Genomic DNA, 19288 nt, shown 5'->3' with positions numbered 1-19288 from the left:
AGATGGGAGACCAATCCAGACGATTGATGGCTGCTTGAAGCCCGTCCCAGTCGGCCTGAGTGAAATGCCAGACTCTTCGACGCTGAGGAGGCTCTCTGAGAATGGCCAGAGAGATGTCCACTTTGACAAGCACATGATCAGAAGAACCGATTGGAGCAGAAGAAGAGCAGCAGACATTAGCAGGGAAGTTTGTCATAATCAAGTCTAGAAGAGAAGAAACTCCATTGGCTGAGATCCGGGTCGGGAAATTGACAGATTGTGTCAATCCCAATGAGTCACAGAAGTCCTTTGCTGAGGTGCCATGACTGGTGAGAGAGGAACCCACACCCAACCAGGTGGCATGATGAGAGTTGAAGTCACCACATATGAGGAAGAGAGAGTTGGGATGAGTGGATAGAAGTTGGTCCATGTTGTCAGAGAGTGAAATGTAAATTGAGTCATCACTGTTTGGGGGACGGTACAGAACACATATGAACAAAAGGTGGGAGCGGAGAGGAAGCCGTAGCCAGAGGTACTCCTGGGGGTGAGGAGGAGAGAGGGCAGTGCAAGGAGAATGAGGAAGAGAGTTTTTGATAAAGATAGCCACCCCACCACTAGGACGAGGCTCAGGTCTATCATACCGGAAGAGGGAGTAACCAGGAAGAGATATTGAGGAATCAGAGACATCTTGAAGGGGGAAAGTCTCTGTTAAGCAGATCAAGTCTGGATTGTCAGAAGCAACCTGTATGGAGAGATCAGTCAGGTTTGAGCGAAGGCCCCGGATGTTTGAGGTCCATACCGTTAAAGAAGAGAGAGGGGGAGCATCGGGTACAGGACAGGGGAGGGGAGGAGTAGGGTAAGATGAAGGATGAGAGGGGGAGGTAGGGAGAGCAGTTGATAGTGTGTCAGAGATTACAGAAGAGTTCCAAGAAAAGGAAGGATGAGGAGGATGAAAGGTTTGGTGGTGAAGGGATGAGGTAGAGTGAGGGGTTGTTTGAGGGGGGGGCATGGGACAGTAGAAGGTTGGGGGGGGGTGGAGGCATGAGATAGAAGGGAGACGAGGTGGGGAGGAGGAAACTTTGAGGAGGGGGGAGGAGGGAGAATTTGAGAGGAATGGTATGGGGGGAGATTTGAATGGGAGGAGTTGGGGGGGAGTTTTGAAGGGGAGGAGTGAGGCGGGAGTTTAGGAGGGGAGGGGCAAGGGGGGAGTTTAGGAGGAGAGGGGCAAGGGGGGAGTCTAGTAGTGGAGGGGCAAAGGGGGAGTTTAGGAGTGTAGGGGCAAGGGGGGGGATTTGGAGGGGAGGGGCAAGGGAGGAGTTTATGAGGGGAAGGGCAGGGGGGGAGTTCAGGAGTGGAGGGGCAAGGGGGGAGTTTAAGAGTGGAGGGGAAAGGGGGGAGTTTAGGAGTGTAGGTGCAAGGGGGGGGGGGATTTGGAGGGGAGGGGCAAGAGGGGAGTTTAGAAAGTGGATGATTAATGAAAGATGAACATTGATAACAAATTGGGTTTGTTGTGATTTTCAAGTTAGCAATCCGATTCAGAACGATGGAGGAGGGATGGAATGAATGTGAATTTAGACCATGTAGTGAGGGAGACGTATAAGATATTGAATTTCTTTTTTTTGACATGGAATGAGTTGGAGAGGAAATTGAGAAAAGCCTTTTAAATAGGAAGAAAAACAGCGTGTTGTAATATACCACTGAATAAACCACTGAAGGGGAAAGGTTAAACATATTTAAAATAATATTTAAACAGAACCGTGAACAATCTTATATGCACAAAATACCAACGGGGGGAGGGCCGAGAGGGACCACCACGAGTCACGTGAACAGGGCAAAAGGTGGATGGCAAGGAGATAATGGGGGCGGGGCGAAAAGCACCGCGATACACCTGGACAGAAAGTACAGGATGAGACAATGGCACACGTGGAGAAAGGAAAAACAAATGTTTTTTTGTTTTTTTTGTTTGTTTTTTTGGGGGGTGAGGGGTGGGGTGGGGATTTAAAACGTTAGACAGAGAGTATTACGTTCGGTGTAGAAGGGAAAAACTGAGAGCCAAGCAAAACACGATGTAGGGGACTTAAGTTAACAAACACCGACAGGGGTACAAGGCCGCACACGAGGCGCAGAACAGGATTAATTAATTACGAGTTACAGGAAATTCAAACCAAAACTAACTATAAACAAACAATAAAGCATGGACGATAAAGTAACGAGTTGAAATTTGACAAACACACGAATGAAAAAATAACCACTTTGGATGCCCGGAGAGAAACCAAGCCTCCAGGTCGGAAGCTTCAACAACTAGGCTGTGTGGCCGCGCGCGGCACGAGATACTCGACTATTTTTTACAGGTATGAAAGATTAACCCCGATAAAACTACCGAGGGACACTTAAAAGGTACACACACGTAAGATAAACAGTTTAGACAAGAATACAAATGTGACAATGACTTAGCTTCGAGCGTGCGTGAAGATCGTGGAACAGCTTCCCTTCCTGCTCTCTCTCCACTTATCACTGCAACAATAAACTCCTCCCTGTCTACAGGCATCGTCCCACCATCCCTCAAAATTGCTGCTGTTACCCCCATTCTGAAAAAACCTGGACTCAACCCTGACACCCTAAACAACTTCAGACCCATCTCCAACCTACCCTTTCTGTTAAAAATTTTGGAACGCGCTGTAGCCACTCAACTCAAACATCACCTCTCTGCCAATAACCTGTATGAAACATTCCAATCCGGATTCCGCTCCAACCACAGTACTGAAACTGCTGTCCTCAAAATCACCAACGACCTTCTCCTCTCCTCTGACGCCGGCAAGCTCAACATTCTCATCCTCCTTGATCTCAGCGCCGCCTTTGACACCATCAATCACACCATCCTCCTCACCCGACTTGAAACCACCTTTAACATTACCGGCCCTGCCCTCTCTTGGATCAAATCTTACCTCTCTGACAGACGCCAGTTCATCTCCATCAATAACTGCAAATCCCCCACTGCTCCCCTCCCCCAAGGTGTCCCCCAAGGTTCAGTTCTCGGCCCCCTCCTCTTCATCCTGTACCTGTCCCCCCTTGGTCACTTAATCCGCCGTCATGGTCTCCAATTCCACTGCTTCGCCGATGACATCCAGCTTTTCATCTCCACCAAGTCAATTTCCACCGCCACCCACTCTATCCTGACAAACTGCATCACTGAAATAAAATCCTGGCTTCAAATCAACTTCCTCAAACTTAACTATGATAAATCTGAAATAATCATCATTGGCCCAAAAACGCTCACCAAATCCACCCATAACTTCGCCCTCAACATTGACGGTTTCCCAGTATCCACCTCCCCTCACATCCGGATTCTTGGCATTGTGGTGCTGTGCACACACGACTCGATTGCCAGAGAGGTAGGCCACAACGCGTGGATACAAACAAGAGTCTTTATTACAAGCTCGCATATCAGCACTGGGCGGGCTCGAGCTTAGAGCCCGCATATATGTCCCGAGGCCACGCCTTGCCCCCGGGCGTGGCCGATCGGCCGAAAGGCGGGGCATGTATTTCAGTTCCCTACCTGGACGCTCGCGCCACCCACTGGTGCGCGGAATTATTGACCCTTGTGCCCGCCACACGCGCCCCCCCCCCAGAATTCCCGCGCACCTGAAGGGTGAGCTTGCGGGGAAGCGGCTGACCCGGCCGAAACGCTCCCTGGCGATGCGTGCAGAGCTGGGGGGTAGCGGGACGGCGGGCTGGGGGGTGCTGGGGGTCTGACCGCCGGGGGGCGGCCTCGACACGGAGGCAGAGCTGCTTGTGGGGGGTGGTCCAGATCGAGGTGGGCCGGCTTGAGGCGGTCCACGGAGATACGATCCGGTGCACCGCCGATGTCCAGGGTGAAATGTTTGTCCCCGGTCTCCAGCACGCGGAAGGGCCCGTCGTACGGGGGCCGTAGTGGTGCCCGGTGGGTGCCGTGCCGGACGAAAACGTACTCCGCCGTGCGAAGCTCCGGGGCGACGTGGGAGGACGGGCAACCGTGGTGTGCCGTCGGCACCGGGGCGAACCTCCGGGCGGTCTCCTGCAGGGTGGAGCACTGTTGCGCCACGGACCAAGGAGCCATGGAGTCGGGGATAAATTCGCCCGGTACCTGCAGCAGTTGTCCGAAGACCAGCTCCACCGAGGACGCGCACAGGTCGTCCTTGGGCGCCGTCCTGAGGCCCAGCAGGACCCAGGGGAGCCTGTAGGCCCAGCTGCCATCGCGGAGGCTGGCCCGGAGCGCGGCCTTCATCAAGCGATGAAAGCGTTCACACAGGCCGTTGGCCTGGGGGTGGTAGGCCGTGGTGCGGTGCAGTTTGACACCGAGCCCTTGCGCCACCGCGCCCCAAAGCTCCGAGGTGAACTGGGGGCCGCGGTCGGACGAGATGTCCGAGGGGGCACCGAACCGGGCAACCAAAGTGGCAATGAAGGCTTGCGCAACATCAGCCGCAGACGTCGCCGCCAATGGCACGGCCTCCAGCCACCGTGTAGTGCGGTCCACCATGGTGAGGAGGTGGGTGAAACCCGGCGAGGGGGGCAGAGGTCCCACCAAGTCGACGTGGACATGGTCGAACCGACGCTCGGGCACCGTAAACAGGGCCAACGGGGCCTGGGTGTGGCGGTGGACCTTTGCGCGCTGGCACGCGAGGCACATCCTGGCCCAGTCACGGACGTCCTTCCTGAGGCCATGCCAGACGAACTTCGCCGCGACGAGCTTCTGGGAGGCCTTCGTGCCCGGGTGGGACAGGCCGTGTATGGCGTCGAAAACCGGGCGCTGCCAGCCAGCGGGCACGATGGGGCGAGGCCGGCCGAGAGAGACGTCGCACAGGAGTGCCGCGCCCGCGACGTCGAACGGCACCTCGGTGACGCGGAGGCCCGTGACGGCGGTCCGCAAGGCCTGGACACCGTGGTCGGCGGTCTGGTCCTCCGCCATCCGGGCATAGTCGATCCCGAGGTGGACCGTGTGCGCGACGGACCGGGAAAGGCAATCCGCCACCGGGTTGTCTTTACCCACGACGTGACGGATGTCCGTCGTGTACTCGGACACGGCAGAGAGGTGACGTTGCTGCCGGGCCGACCATGGCTCGTCGACCTTCACCATCGCGAACACAAGGGGCTTGTGATCAACGAAAGCCATGAACGGGCGGCCCTCGAGCAGATGGCGGAAGTGTCGGACCGCCAGGTGGAGCCCGAGCAGCTCGCGGTCGAAGGTGCTGTAGCGGCGTTCGTGCAGGCGAAGCTGCCGGCTAAAAAACGCCAGGGGCTGCCAAGCACCACGCACCCACTGCTCGTGCACCGCGCCCACCGCGTAGTCCGACGCGTCGGTGGTGAGGGCGATCGGTGCATTGGGCGCCGGGTGCGCCAGCATGGTGGCGTTGGCCAAGGCCAGCTTTGTGCCCGCAAATGCCTCGGCCATCGGCTCCGACCAGGCGATGTCACCTTTGCCCGGCTTCCCCCGGAGGGCCTCGTGCAGGGGGCGGAGGAGCTGGGTGACGCGGGGCACGAAGCGGTGGTAAAAATTGACCATGCCCAGGAATTCCTGGAGTCCCTTGATCGTGCGGGGGCACAGAAAACTCTTGACGGCCTCCATCTTGGCCAGTAAAGGGACGGCCCCGTGCCTGGTGATGCGGTGCCCCAAGAAGTCGATGGCGGCGATGCCGAAGCGGCACTTTGTGGGGTTGATGATCAGGCCATGCTGGCCCAGGCGTTCGAAAAGCGTGCGGAGGTGGAGCAGGTGCTCCTCCCGGGATGCGCTCGCGACTAGGATGTCGTCCAGGTAGACATAGATGAAAGGTAAGTCGCGCAAGACGCTGTCCGTGAGCCGCTGGAACGCCTGGGCCGCATTCTTCAACCCCAAAGCCCTTCTGCTCTCACAGATCTCTCGATGTCTCCATGTCTCTTGGTCCCTGCTCTCAAATGTTGTGTTTGTGTCCTTCCCCCTCTCTCCCCACCTTGTCAACCGCTCCCGATGTTATATGTTTTATGTGTCGGTTTGTCTTTCTGTGTGATTAATGTTCGCTCTTTCACGAGCCTCGATCTTGTATACAAAAAAAAAAAGGGAAAAAAGAAAAAGAAAAAAAAAAAGGCATCCGCAGGAACTCAAAGAGGCCGAAAGGGGTGATGACGGCCGTCTTTGGGACATCGTCCGGTTGTACGGGGACCTGGTGGTAGCCCCGGATGAGGTCCACCTTGGAGAACACGGTCGTGTTTGCCAACCGGGCGGAAAAGTCTTGGATATGCGGGACCGGGTAGCGGTCGGGGGTGGTGGCATCATTGAGCCGGCAGTAGTCACCGTACGGCCGCCATCCGCCGCCGGGCTTCGGCACAATGTGCAGAGGAGAGGCCCAAGCGCTGTTGGAGCGCCGTACGATACCCAGCCTTTCCAGCATGGTGAACTCCGCTTTCGCCACGGCAAGCTTTGTGGGGTCGAGGCGGCGTGCCCGGGCGTAGACCGGCGGCCCGACCATGGGGATATGGTGCTCCACCCCGTGTTTGACGGCCACCGCTGAAAAGGTGGGCCGCGTGACGGCCGGGAAACTGGCGAGGAGGCGGGTAAACTCGTCCGCTGCCGGAAGCGTACAGACTAACCTCGCCGGGACGGAACCTTTCAGCAAGCCGCTTGGCAAGCCGCTCGGTGAACAAGCGAGCGAGCTGAAGGTTTCGGCCTGGACGAGACGTCTGCGCTTAACGTCGACCAACAGCCCATGCGCATATAGGAAGTCCGCGCCGAGCAGGGCCATTGGCACGCTGGCGGTGACGAACGACCATTGAAAGCGCTGCCCTCCGAACCGCAGTGAGAGGCAACGATTCCCGAATGTGCGGATGGGTGTATCGTTGGCGGCAAGCAAAGTGGGGCCCCGGCCCGCGGCTTGCTTGTCGGACGCGGAGGCAGGGAGGACGCTTACCTGCGCTCCCGTGTCGCAAAGAAAACGGCCCCCGGACGAGGTGTCCATGATGAACATGAGGCTGCCGGAATGGCCGACGCTCATGGCCGCAAGTGAGTGCCGGCCCGGTCGTTTCCCGACCCGTCAAAAGAACATGGCGGGCGGCACGTTTTAGCCTTGCGGCCGAACCTGGCATGGTAGTAGCACCAGGTTTGCGGCGGTGGCCCCCGCGGCGGCCGTGCCGGCGGCGGTGGTGGTGGCGGTAGTGGCGGGGCATAGCAGAGGCCACGAGGGAAGCAGGGGGCGCTGTAGCCTCCGTGCCGGGATCCACTACGGCAGCACCGTACACCGACCGCGTGTCGCAGGCCGCGAAATACTTGTCGGCCTCTCCAGCCAGGGCGCGGGGGTTCCGTTATTTTGGAACCAGCCAGCGCGAGGCGCACCTGTACAGGTAGCTGGCGTATGAAAAGTGCTCGGAATAAGAAATCCGGGCGCTGGTTTCCAAGCAGGGACAGCATGAAATCCATCCGGATGGATGGTTGTGTGTCGCCGAGGGCGGGAAGGTCCAGGAGGCTGTCGGCACGTTCGACCTCCGTGAGCCCGAACGTGGCAAGGGGGAGACGTTTGAGTGCCTCGTACTTGTGGTCGCCCGGTGGGCGCCGAAGGATGGACACGACGCGGGCGGCAGTGCCGGGCCCGAGGGTGGCGACCACGTGGTAGTACCTGGTCTCATCCGCCGTGATGCCCCGTAGTTGAAATTGAGCTTCGGCCTGCACAAACCAAACGTCGGCTTGCGCTTCCCAAAACTCCGGGAGTTTGATTGCGACGGCGTTGTTAGCCATGGCGCGTTCGGGGGTCAGCAACGGCTGAACCAATCGGCGTCACCAGTGTGGTGCTGTGCACACACGACTCGATTGCCAGAGAGGTAGGCCACAACACGTGGATACAAACAAGATTCTTTATTACAAGCTCGCATATCAGCACTGGGCGGGCTCGAGCTTAGAGCCCGCATATATGTCCCGAGGCCACGCCTTGCCCCCGGGCGTGGCCGATCGGCCGAAAGGCGGGGCATGTATTTCAGTTCCCCGCCTGGACGCTCACGCCACCCACTGGTGCGCGAAATTATTGACCCTTGTGCCCGCCACAGCATCATCTTTGATCAAACCCTCTCCTTCGACAAACACACTAAACAGATCACGAAGACAGCCTTCTTTCACCTGAAAAACATCGCCCGTCTCCGTCCATCCCTCTCCTCCACGGCTGCAGAAACCCTCATCCACATCTTCATCACCTCCCGTCTGGACTACTGCAACAGCCTCCTCTATGGTTCACCCTCAATAATCACCAATAAACTCCAATACATTCAGAACTCCGCTGCCCGTCTACTCACCCATTCCCGGACCCGTGACCACATCACCCCCGTCCTTTACAAGCTTCACTGGCTCCCCATCTCCCAGAGAATCCAGTACAAAATCCTCCTCTTGACCTACAAAGCCCTCCATAACCTGGCCCCAGCCTACCTGATTGACCTCCTCTCCAGACACACTCCCACCCGCAACCTCCGCTCTGCTGGTACCAACCTCCTGACCCCTCCCCCCCCCCATGCGGACCAAATTCAGATCCTGGGGGGACAGCGACTCCATCGCTGCTCCCACCCTCTGGAACGCACTACCTCACACCATCAGAGACTCCTCCTCACTCACCACATTCAAAACATCACTCAAGACCCACCTGTTCAACACTGCATTTAACATTTAACCCACAGCATTTAACCCCTGACTATCTCTTCTCCTTCTCCTTCCTTTTGCTTTGATTATATATTTACCTATTTATTTTTGTCTTTTTGCACTTGTTTTTTGTACTCTGTCAAAGCGCCTTTGGGCTTCTTGAAAAGCGCTATATAAAATAAATGTATTATTATTATTATAAAATGCAATATATAGTCTGTCAGGTGAATTAGAGATTAAATAAGTGTTTTGTTTTTAAGAGATCTGTGAGGTCCATGCCACGTATCCAAGTATACGTTACACGACCAGTTACCACGTGACAGGAAGTAAACAGGCAATGCTATAGCATAAAGTAGCCAATCATATCACTCAGACTATACCACGTGGCGCCCGCCGATTTATCGAGCACTTCATGGAAACATAAGGCGCTCCAGGGGCTTTTGTATATGAGAGATGTTTCCAACACGCCGGGGTAGTGGTGCCCTCAAGGCGGTTTGTATTTTAAAGATTGTTGTCCGGCGCTGGTTGTCGACGTGGGCGATATGGCGGATGGTGGCAGAGTGGCGAGGCTCGCCGCTGCCAAAAAGAAGGTCCGAGTTGTGTTACAGTTGTCCTGATTTTGTCTATTGCACATTTATCGGCAAGCTCTTCTTCTTCTTCCTGCGTGTGTGGTGAAGTGGTATGTGATTTGGGTCGCGTTTGTGTGGGTCGTCTCTACGTGAGGAGTCGCTTGTGGATACCTGTAGTGTAAGTGTAAACAGACTGTGACACGAAAATGGAGAGATTAGGTGAATTCGATTACACTAGAGGAGGTGAGGTGAGGGTCGTGCTGTGCGAGGGTCGTGCTGTGCGAGGGTCGTGCTGTGCGAGGGTCGTGCTGTGCGAGGGTCGTGCTGTGCGACGGTCGTGGGTCGTGCTGTGCGAGGATCGTGGGTCGTGCTGTGCGAAGGTCGTGGGTCGTGCTGTGCGAGGGTCGTGGGTCGTGCTGTGCGAGGGTCGTGGGTCGTGCTGTGCGATGGTCGTGGGTCGTGCTGTGCGATGGTCGTGGGTCGTGCTGTGCGAGGGTCGTGCTGTGCGAGGGTCGTGCTGTGCGAGGGTCGTGGGTCGTGCTGTGCGAGGGTCGTGGGTCGTGCGTCGTGCTGTGCGAGGGTCGTGCTGTGCGAGGGTCGTGCTGTGCGATGGTCGTGCTGTGCGAGGGTCGTGCTGTGCGAGGGTCGTGCTGTGCGATGGTCGTGGGTCGTGCTGTGCGATGGTCGTGGGTCGTGCTGTGCGTGGGTCGTGCTGTGCGTGGGTCGTGCTGTGCGATGGTCGTGCTGTGCGATGGTCGTGCTGTGCGTGGGTCGTGCTGTGCGAGGGTCGTGCTGTGCGATGGTCGTGGGTCGTGCTGTGCGATGGTCGTGGGTTGTGCTGTGCGTGGGTCGTGCTGTGCGTGGGTCGTGCTGTGCGATGGTCGTGCTGTGCGATGGTCGTGCTGTGCGTGGGTCGTGCTGTGCGTGGGTCGTGCTGTGCGTGGGTCGTGCTGTGCGTGGGTCGTGCTGTGCGAGGGGTCGTGCTGTGCGAGGGGTCGTGCTGTGCGAGGGTCGTGCTGTGCGTGGGTCGTGCTGTGCGTGGGTCGTGCTGTGCGTGGGGTCGTGCTGTGCGAGGGGTCGTGCTGTGCGAGGGTCGTTTGTACGGGATTTTTTTTTCCTGTCAAATAAAATGTGAACCCTTGGTGTTGGTTTGGAAAGGAGCGAGTTGTTGATTTGAGGGATTAGGTTTGTCACTGTTTGTGGTTTTGTCTACACCGACAGTTTAGCACCTGCAAGGTGAGAAAATAGTGGAGACACCGACCGGTAATGGCAGGTTCGGCTTGTTGGAAGGTTGAGCAGCCTTTCGATTATTGGGTTCTAAACGCTAAGATGAGACTGGGGGTGCATGGTCAATACAAGCTCTGTACCCAGGTACCTCTTGGCACCACTTGGGCAGGTACACCTTGAGCTCCTCTCCTCACCTATGAGACCTCTTCTTCCTCCCGGATTGAGTTTTGTTCTTCGCTCCAGCAGTTCGTTCATCGATGTCGGCGCAGAGGTCTTCGTTCTGAATCTCGAGTGTTTCACTCCAGTGCATATCATATGCTTTTGCCAATGGAACACCTGTGCCCTTTTATGCATACAAAGTGACCTATGGATGAGGTTCGCGCTCGTCGAGGTATTCTTGTACCACGTTCGCGCTCTGCGAGGTATTCTTCGACCCCGCTCTGTGTTCTCAATGAGTAAAAGCTCATTCAGGAAGCCATTCTGCCATTGTACTAGAATCATATGACTTGTCAATGACTGACGGTGCAATTGTAGTTTATAAAACAACGATAATGTTACATTTGTAAGGGGGTGAGGGGAGGTAGATATTACTTTCGAACAGGTAGAAATCTCGATTTAACCATCTCGATTATATGAAGTAAGGAAATTTAGCTTTAGTAAGGACGATCCTGTTTCAATGTGCATCATACAAAGGGTGATGATTTGTTCAGTAATTGTCATGGTTTGAGAAGGACCTGCACGTAAAGCCTTCTGTAATTTCCGAGTCAGGTGCCGATGGGACCTTGCGAGAGGGTTGGGGTTCAGAGGACCGAGAGGGTTGGGGTTCAGAGGACCGAGAGGGTTGGGGTTCAGAGGACCGAGAGGGTTGGGGTTCAGAGGACCGAGAGGGTGGCGGGATAAGAGGACCGAGAGGGTGGCGGGATAAGAGGACGGAGAGGGTGGCGGGGTAAGAGGACGGAGAGGGTGGCGGGGTAAGAGGACGGAGAGGGTGGCGGGATAAGAGGACGGAGAGGGTGGCGGGATAAGAGGACGGAGAGGGTGGCGGGATAAGAGGACGGAGAGGGTGGCGGGATAAGAGGACGGAGAGGGTGGCGGGATAAGAGGACGGAGAGGGTGGCGGGATAAGAGGACGGAGAGGGTGGCGGGATAAGAGGACGGAGAGGGTGGCGGGATAAGAGGACGGAGAGGGTGGCGGGATAAGAGGACGGAGAGGATGGCGGGATAAGAGGACGGAGAGGGTGGCGGGATAAGAGGACGGAGAGGGTGGCGGGATAAGAGGACGGAGAGGGTGGCGGGATAAGAGGACGGAGAGGGAGGCGGGATAAGAGGACGGAGAGGGAGGCGGGATAAGAGGACGGAGAGGGTGGCGGGATAAGAGGACGGAGAGGGTGGCGGGATAAGAGGACGGAGAGGGTGGCGGGATAAGAGGACGGAGAGGGTGGCGGGATAAGAGGACGGAGAGGGTGGCGGGATAAGAGGACGGAGAGGGTGGCGGGATAAGAGGACGGAGAGGGTGGCGGGATAAGAGGACGGAGAGGGTGGCGGGATAAGAGGACGGAGAGGGTGGCGGGATAAGAGGACGGAGAGGGTGGCGGGATAAGAGGACGGAGAGGGTGGCGGGATAAGAGGACGGAGAGGGTGGCGGGATAAGAGGACGGAGAGGGTGGCGGGATAAGAGGACGGAGAGGGTGGCGGGATAAGAGGACGGAGAGGGTGGCGGGATAAGAGGACGGAGAGGGTGGCGGGATAAGAGGACGGAGAGGGTGGCGGGATAAGAGGACGGAGAGGGTGGCGGGATAAGAGGACGGAGAGGGTGGCGGGATAAGAGGACGGAGAGGGTGGCGGGATAAGAGGACGGAGAGGGTGGCGGGATAAGAGGACGGAGAGGGTGGCGGGATAAGAGGACGGAGAGGGTGGCGGGATAAGAGGACGGAGAGGGTGGCGGGATAAGAGGACGGAGAGGGTGGCGGGATAAGAGGACGGAGAGGGTGGCGGGATAAGAGGACGGAGAGGGTGGCGGGATAAGAGGACGGAGAGGGTGGCGGGATAAGAGGACGGAGAGGGTGGCGGGATAAGAGGACGGAGAGGGTGGCGGGATAAGAGGACGGAGAGGGTGGCGGTTGGTAGGGGCGGCATAAGAGGATGGTGAGGGTTAAGGGGGGGTGGCATAAGAGGAGAGAGGAGGCGGGGGTTAAGAGGGGCAGCGTAAGAGGATGGTGGGGGTTAAGAGGGGCAGCGTAAGAGATTAGAGGGGGTGGGGGGGTTAAGAGGATTGGAATAAGAGGAGAGGGGGGGGGGGAGGAGGAGGAGGAGGAGGAGGAGGAGGAGGAGGAGGAGGAGGAGGAGGAGTTATTTGATCCACCTCACGAGTGTCAAAGTTTGTTCGGCACGGAGAGTGTGAAAGCTAATCACCTGAGGAGAAGAGGCTTTGTGGTTGGCTCGCCTGTTCGTGTTCTTTTTTCATTGCCTATTCGCCTTCTTGGTTCGTCATCCTGTTCATGACTGCTCACTTACTTCATGTGGGTTCGTGGATGTTTCGTCACCTCATAAGAGCTGAGGCCTCACCCAGTTCTCGTTTACCCTCCCCATCCGTGCTCGAGTCTGGTGAGAGAATCCTTAGATGTACTTTGATTTTGTTATTCCCTTTTAAATCATTATTTATCTATTGTGGGCCCCTGTTTTCCATTACTCTCCCCACCCCTCTCCTATGCTGCCGTCATACCCCACCATTGAGGTTTACTCTTCCCCTTGTATTTGTGGAGGGGAATAAGCCCCGTCAAGTCAGATTAAGGATCTCGTGTGCCTCTTGCGATTCCCGCGCACGTATTACTCACATGCACTTCAGGGCAGTAACAACCATTTTGGTCCATTCGTTCAGTGTCAGTAGTGATGGATGCTGTGAAGAGAAACAGTTTGAGATGGTTTGGTCATGTGTTGAGGAAGGATGAAAGTGACTGGTTGAGAAGAGTGATGGAAATGAATGTGGAAGGAAGTAGAGGACGGGGAAGACTGAGAAAGACTTGGCTAAAGATGGTCGAAGAAGAAATGCGGGCCAGGGGGTTAACAAGGGGAGATGCAGAAAATAGGGCAAAATGGAGAAGATTGTCATGGGGACCGCAAGGCTAACCTCTGCTCTTGCAGGGAAAATGGCCTTTTAAAATGCCTGTTGTTTTTGTTGTTGTTCAGTGTCAGTAGTAATCGAGCGTTGGACACCACAATATGTTGGAGTTAATAACTGAAGATTACATTTTCATCATGACATTCATTGTATTGTTATGAATTTGGGTCGAGGAATATCTAGAGCCAGATAGATCTGTATAGGTAACATGCTTCGACTGTCGCGATAGGGAATCTACCCTGTAATAAGTTCTATGTTAGTCCGGTTCGGCGGCATAAGCTGTATTGGTGTCCCTGCTATGAGGGAGCAGGGCGTGCTAAATAGTACAGGGATTATGGATAAGATTCCTTTGTTCGTCGTCCCCTCTGTCGTCAAACCTTTGTCCCTTATGGCAATGCATACTCATATAAACACTTCGTGGCGGTGTGGCCACTTAGTGCAACATTAAATAATTCCCCTTTCCTTACAATGACCTTGGAAGAAGGCCGGCAGGAAGCCAGATCGGGGCACCGCCGGATGGCTGCCGCCAGCTGGTGGGAAGCTACGAGGCTCTTGTGGGTAACGCGCCAGAACTGACGTCATATGCCAGGTTTCAAAAGGACTCGCTGGCGGGATTCTGGAAGCTTCGCTCTGGGGGATTGAGTCGTGCTGTCGGTTCGCGCTTGGATTGCGTCGTGCTGAGACTTCGCTCTTGGTATTGAGTTGTGCTGGCCCTTCGCTTGTCGTTGTTCGTCCTTGGCTCTTAGCTCTTCGTCTTGAGAGGTACTGGTGGTCGTGGGTTCGCCATCTTCATGGTGCTTGGAGCGGTGCTCGGTGCTTTTGGTGCTGTGAGCGAATGGACCTCATGGGCGGTCGACGAGGAGCCTGGAGTGGGGCGTTGCCTCGGGCCTGGCGGAGCGCGTGGACGAAGCGGATGGAGGGTTTCCTCGCGCCGGAGCTTGGAGCCGCGTTGGACGGTGGAGAAGACTGCAGACAGTTAAGACGCACCACATTTCACACGTACACGACGGACAGTTATTTTTGCAATTCATTCCCCTGTCTCGTATTTGGAAGTCGGTGTGCGGGATCCCGATTTAGGACATTTTATTACCGGCACGTATTTCCCTGTCCCGCGATTCCTTGCAAATAAAACCCTTGCATTATTTTCCCTTTCCATTCAAAATCTTGTGTCCGTTTTGAGATAATTCCCCTGCAGGATCGGAGCTGCGGTTGGATCGCTATCAGTAAGCGCTTCCGCCTCTTCCTCTTCACTTCTTCCTCCTGCGGTTGATAGCAAAATCCGTATTCGGTCGTCGCCTCAGTTAAAGCCGTTCTGGTCATTCGCAAGCCCTGGTATTAACCGGAAGGGATCGAGCGACAATATTTGCCTCCACCACCAATGAAAAGAGGTTATGTTTTCACCCTTGTTTGTTTGTGTCTGTCTGTCTCCCTGCTGTGTTGTTTGTTTATCTTTGATCAGGATATCTCAGAAATTTGTAGAAGTATTCTGACAACTTGGTGGACAGGTTGGGTGTGTGACGAGGACAAAATGATTACATTTTGGTGAAGATCCGAATCCGGATACGAGATGTTTTAATTTTTTAAGTGATTCTTCACCATTGAGAGATTGGGCCAAAAATAATCTGTAACATGATGTCTCCAAATGTTGTGGATGGATTATGACAAAACTTTGCGCATTATTTGAGTCGGTGACAATAACAAGCCGATTAGATTTTGGTTCAGGTGCAGATGCAGATATGGCCTCAGGATACAAAATGTAAACTCTTCAGCTTGTTGGAGGAATGCGCTCTACCGAGTGATGTTCTGTTTAATCTGCATCATCCTGCAGCCAACAGTTAGTTTTATCATCCCGGTGACGTTCAGATCTTGCTCCTGGAAGGTTGTACCTGCTGTCCATGCTTTATGTTCGACTATAGGTGGCACAATAATGTGTAATTTACTGTTTCCTGGTTTCCCCTTTTGCCGTTTTTTTACCAAAGTATTTCATGAACCTGCTGCCCATGTCTGATGTGTGACTGAAGGTGGCATAGTATATATATATGTGTGTGTGTGTATATATGTATATATGTATGTATGTATATATATATATATATATATATATATATATATATATATATATATATATATATATATATCTATATATATATTGTTGCGAATATGGAATTTGGCCTCCATATCCGCTTGTAAATATTCCCCTATTTTCCCCAATACTCCCCAACTATCCCCAATCCCCCATTCCCTAGTCCCATTGTCTGTAAACAACAATCAGTAGAGCCGACCTTCCCCTTATTCCCCCATTAAATGTCGTGCCCAGGTCCACCGCACCACACGTAGACAACTTTCGGACATCTTGCTAGTTATTCTTAGTCTATGTCAGTTAAGGCCTCGTTTCCATTAATTATGACTCTTCGTTGCACCAGAATGTGATTATATGGCACCAGTAGTGAGTTTAGGACCTTTCCCATACCTCCTCCCATCTTCTTCCCCGTCTACAACAACAGAGGGGCACGGCGCTGCGCGGGGGGGAGTGTGCGTCCTCCCACCGGCTCGGTTAGCCGCCATCGACAATGCGCTCCAGACAACGCGCTCCAGACCATGCGCTCCACGGGGTTACCACAAAGGGGCTCCTTGTCAGCTCCTCGTCAAGGGCGGAGCCGGTAACCCCCCCGCACGCACCCAATGAGAAGCAACGTGCCGATTCCACGAGGCGGAGCTAACGAGCCGAGGGCGTGTCACTCCCCGCCGGATATACGCGGCCCCGCGCCGGATGTGACGTCAGATGCGCCCCCAGCTTGAGACGACAAGACGCCACCTCGAGCGCTGTGAAACCTCCTGCATCTACTGGACCGTACAGTACCCTGTCCTTGAGCCAAGAGTGCACCTTGAGCCATCGATCCTGCCTTTCCTAGCCATCAATCCCCGTGTGAGTCAGCTTTGTCCCGTTTATCTGTCGTCTGTTGGGAATAATATAAGATTGTGTCTAAGTGCTTGTCTTTCTATGTTGTACCTCTCGTCCCTGTAATCTGACCTTCCGTAACGAATATAATCTCCTCCGGAGGTCTTGAGAACCGTATCCCTGGTGTCGTCATTTTAATCCCAGCCGTGTGTCTGTTCCGTCATTGACCTAGCATCGCGCGACTAGTCAACGTTCGGGTATAATATCGAGTATAATCTTGTGCAGACGTGGTCATCCCAAAACCGCTCGGTGAATAACATCCAAGCCACGTCTGTAACAATTGGTTGTCAGGAGTTGGATTCGAACCTGGGACTAAATTTATTTAGCCCAAATTTTGGACACCAATTGTGTTAGTACTGTAACAATTGGTGTCGAGGAGTGGAATTCGAACCCGGGACTAAATTTATTAGGCCCAAATTTGTAACAAGTAGAATCGATTCGGAGCGCGTTTCCCGCGCGAAATTATAACGGCGAAATTTGAATTTGTTTTACGAAAATAAAAAAAAACCGAATTTTGAAAGTCGCGCTATGGCGGGTCAAGACAGCTGGGGTCCGGTAAAGGAGAGTGAGGTAGGGTCGATCCAGGACCAAATTGAGGGACAAGAGGAGAGCGAAGCAGTGAGGGCGGCAGGTTCGCAAAATAGCGCCGTCACGCACGAAGTAGCGGGCGCGCAAAATGGCGCGCTCGCTCACGTGGTTGAAGGGTCCCAAAATAGCGGCGCCGCGGAGGGCGAGCCTGCGGTGGCGGCTGGGGACGCTGGGCAAACCGGGTTTGACCTCAGATTATTCTTGACCCAACTGAATGCAAAAATGGATAGGATGGAGGGCCAAATGGGGGTAATGAGGGACGAAGCGAGGGGTACCGGTGAGGGATTAGACAAGAAATTAGAGGGGTTAGACAATGGGATAGAAGGGGTGAAACATGGGTTAATGGGGGTAGAAAACAGAATGGCCGCTCAAGAGAATCAAATGGAAGGGATGCAAAAAGGGTTAGAGGGGTTAGAAAACACCATGGAAGGCAAATTGAGGGACATGAGGGACCAAGCGGAAAGGGAAGTTAACCAAATGGGGCAGCAGATAGAGGGGGTCAGAATGGGGGTAGAAACCAAACTGGATGCTCACAGGGAGGAAATGGAGCAGATGAGGGTGGCATCTGGGCAGGAGATGCAAGTGATGGGAGAGGAGATCAGGAGAGGAGTGAGTGAGGAGGTCGGAGGAGTGCGCGAGGAGGTGAGGCACTGTAAGGAGCACATGGAGAAGGAGGTGAGAAAGGGGACTGTAAAGTTACAAGGGGGCATAGAGGTCCTGACGCAGGAGGTGGAACAGCTGACGGAGGGACAAAAAGGACTAAAGGAGCAGGTTCAAAGGAACACTGCGGTATTAGGAGGTTTAAAAGCGACACAAAACGACATAAAAAACGACTTAATAGCGACAAAGAGGGAATGTCAGATGGTACGTGAGGGACTGACAACGAGGTTGGACGAGGTGGTAGAGGTAATGGAGACGAAGGACCGGCAGGTGAGGACGCACATGGAAACGGTCAAGGTAGCCTTAGAGGATGAGCTTGAGGAGACGTACCGGGGAATAAAAGAGGTGAAGCACAAATTAGAAGAAGTGGAAGAAGGGATGAGTGAAATTAAGAAGCGACGGAGAGGGGATAAGAAAGAAATAAAAGAGGAGATAAAAGAATTGGTCCAAAGTCTGTGTTCAAATCGTGATGATGTGCCCATTAACCGGATGAGGGATTCGCAGGTGATGGAGGAGAAGCGAAGAGGAAGAGGACCTGGTGTAAGTGGTGACCAATATGGTCGTGCGTATGATGCGCCAGGGGATTTAAGAAGCTTGGGGGTCGAGATGGACCCGGGTGTTCGTGAGAGGCCGTCGGTGAAGTGTGCGACAGGTCTGGTGTGCGAAAAAGGAGGTGTGCGAGAAAGTCCGACTCTGGGGTGTGTGAGGAAAAAGTGCGTGCCAAGGAGTGAGGGTGCTGGCGAGAGTGAGTCGGTCGTAGCGCGGGTGCGAGGAAGCACATGGAAGCGCGGTGTGGTAAGTGTTACAGAGGGTGTGATGGGAGAGTGTGCGCGAGAAAGGTGTGTGACGGACAGGTGCATGGGGAAAGAGTGCGCTGTCAAAGGCAAGGAAGAATGCACACCTGTGGTGAGTGTTACAGAGGGTGTGACGGGAGAGTGTGCGCAAGAGTGTGCGCGAGAAAGGTGTGTGACGGACAGGTGCATGAGGAAAGAGTGCGCTGTCAGAAGTAAGGAAGAGTGTCCACCTGTGGTGAGTGTTACAGAGGGTGTAACGGGAGAGTGTGCGCGAGAAAGGTGTGTGACGGACAGGTGCACGAGGAAAGAGTGCGCTGTCAAGAGTAAGGGTGAGAGTAGTGAGAGTGACATGGAGCGTGAGTTAGTTGTGACAGGTGAGAGAGGATGTACACCTGGGATGGAAGGATGCACACCTGGAATGGTAGAGCGTGAGTGGGAATGCACGCTGGAGTTGGTGGTGAGGCACGTGGTTGGGTGTGCGAATGAGGGCACACCTGTGATTGTCACAGAGGAGGTGACCGAGGAGGGGGTGCGAAGCGGTGTATTGGTGAGGTGTGCGAGCAACGAATGTGTGCCAAAGTGTTCGGTGGTCAGGTGTGTGACCAAGGCTGTGAGTGGAATGGGTGTACCTGGGTGTGTAAGGAAAGGTACGAGGAGCATGGGCACGGCTGGATGTGTGAGCAAGGAACGGGCTGCGGGGTGTAAGCGTCCAGGGGAAGCATCGACGTTAGACGGGGTAGAGTGTAGAACGACTTATAGCCGAATCGGGCCCTC

The 19288-nt window shown here is 54.6% G+C and overlaps 1 protein-coding gene across 9 annotated transcripts in view; it reads left to right on the top strand.

The window, feature by feature from the left end:
• Positions 1-9104: 9104 nt before the first annotated feature.
• GOLGA2 (golgin A2) overlaps positions 9105-19288 on the top strand; it is a 102780-nt gene continuing 92596 nt past the window's right edge. For 5 of the 9 annotated variants that reach the window (XM_078767816.1, XM_078767813.1, XM_068098623.2 and 2 more), the window contains exon 1: positions 9109-9192. In XM_078767816.1, coding sequence (XP_078623942.1) covers positions 9145-9192 — 48 coding nt within the window. In that variant the 5' untranslated portion in view covers positions 9109-9144. Of the gene's footprint in view, positions 9193-19288 lie in introns of all 9 variants that reach the window. The other 4 variants (XM_068098622.2, XM_068098621.2, XM_078767822.1 and 1 more) reach the window with 3 other exon arrangements.

Source organism: Myxine glutinosa, chromosome 13, assembly GCF_964187855.1.
Source record: "Myxine glutinosa chromosome 13, kmMyxGlut1.1, whole genome shotgun sequence".
Classification (NCBI taxonomy): domain Eukaryota; kingdom Metazoa; phylum Chordata; class Myxini; order Myxiniformes; family Myxinidae; genus Myxine; species Myxine glutinosa.
The sequence above is the reverse complement of the archived record's forward strand: the minus strand, read 5'-3'. Positions and strand labels throughout refer to the sequence as shown.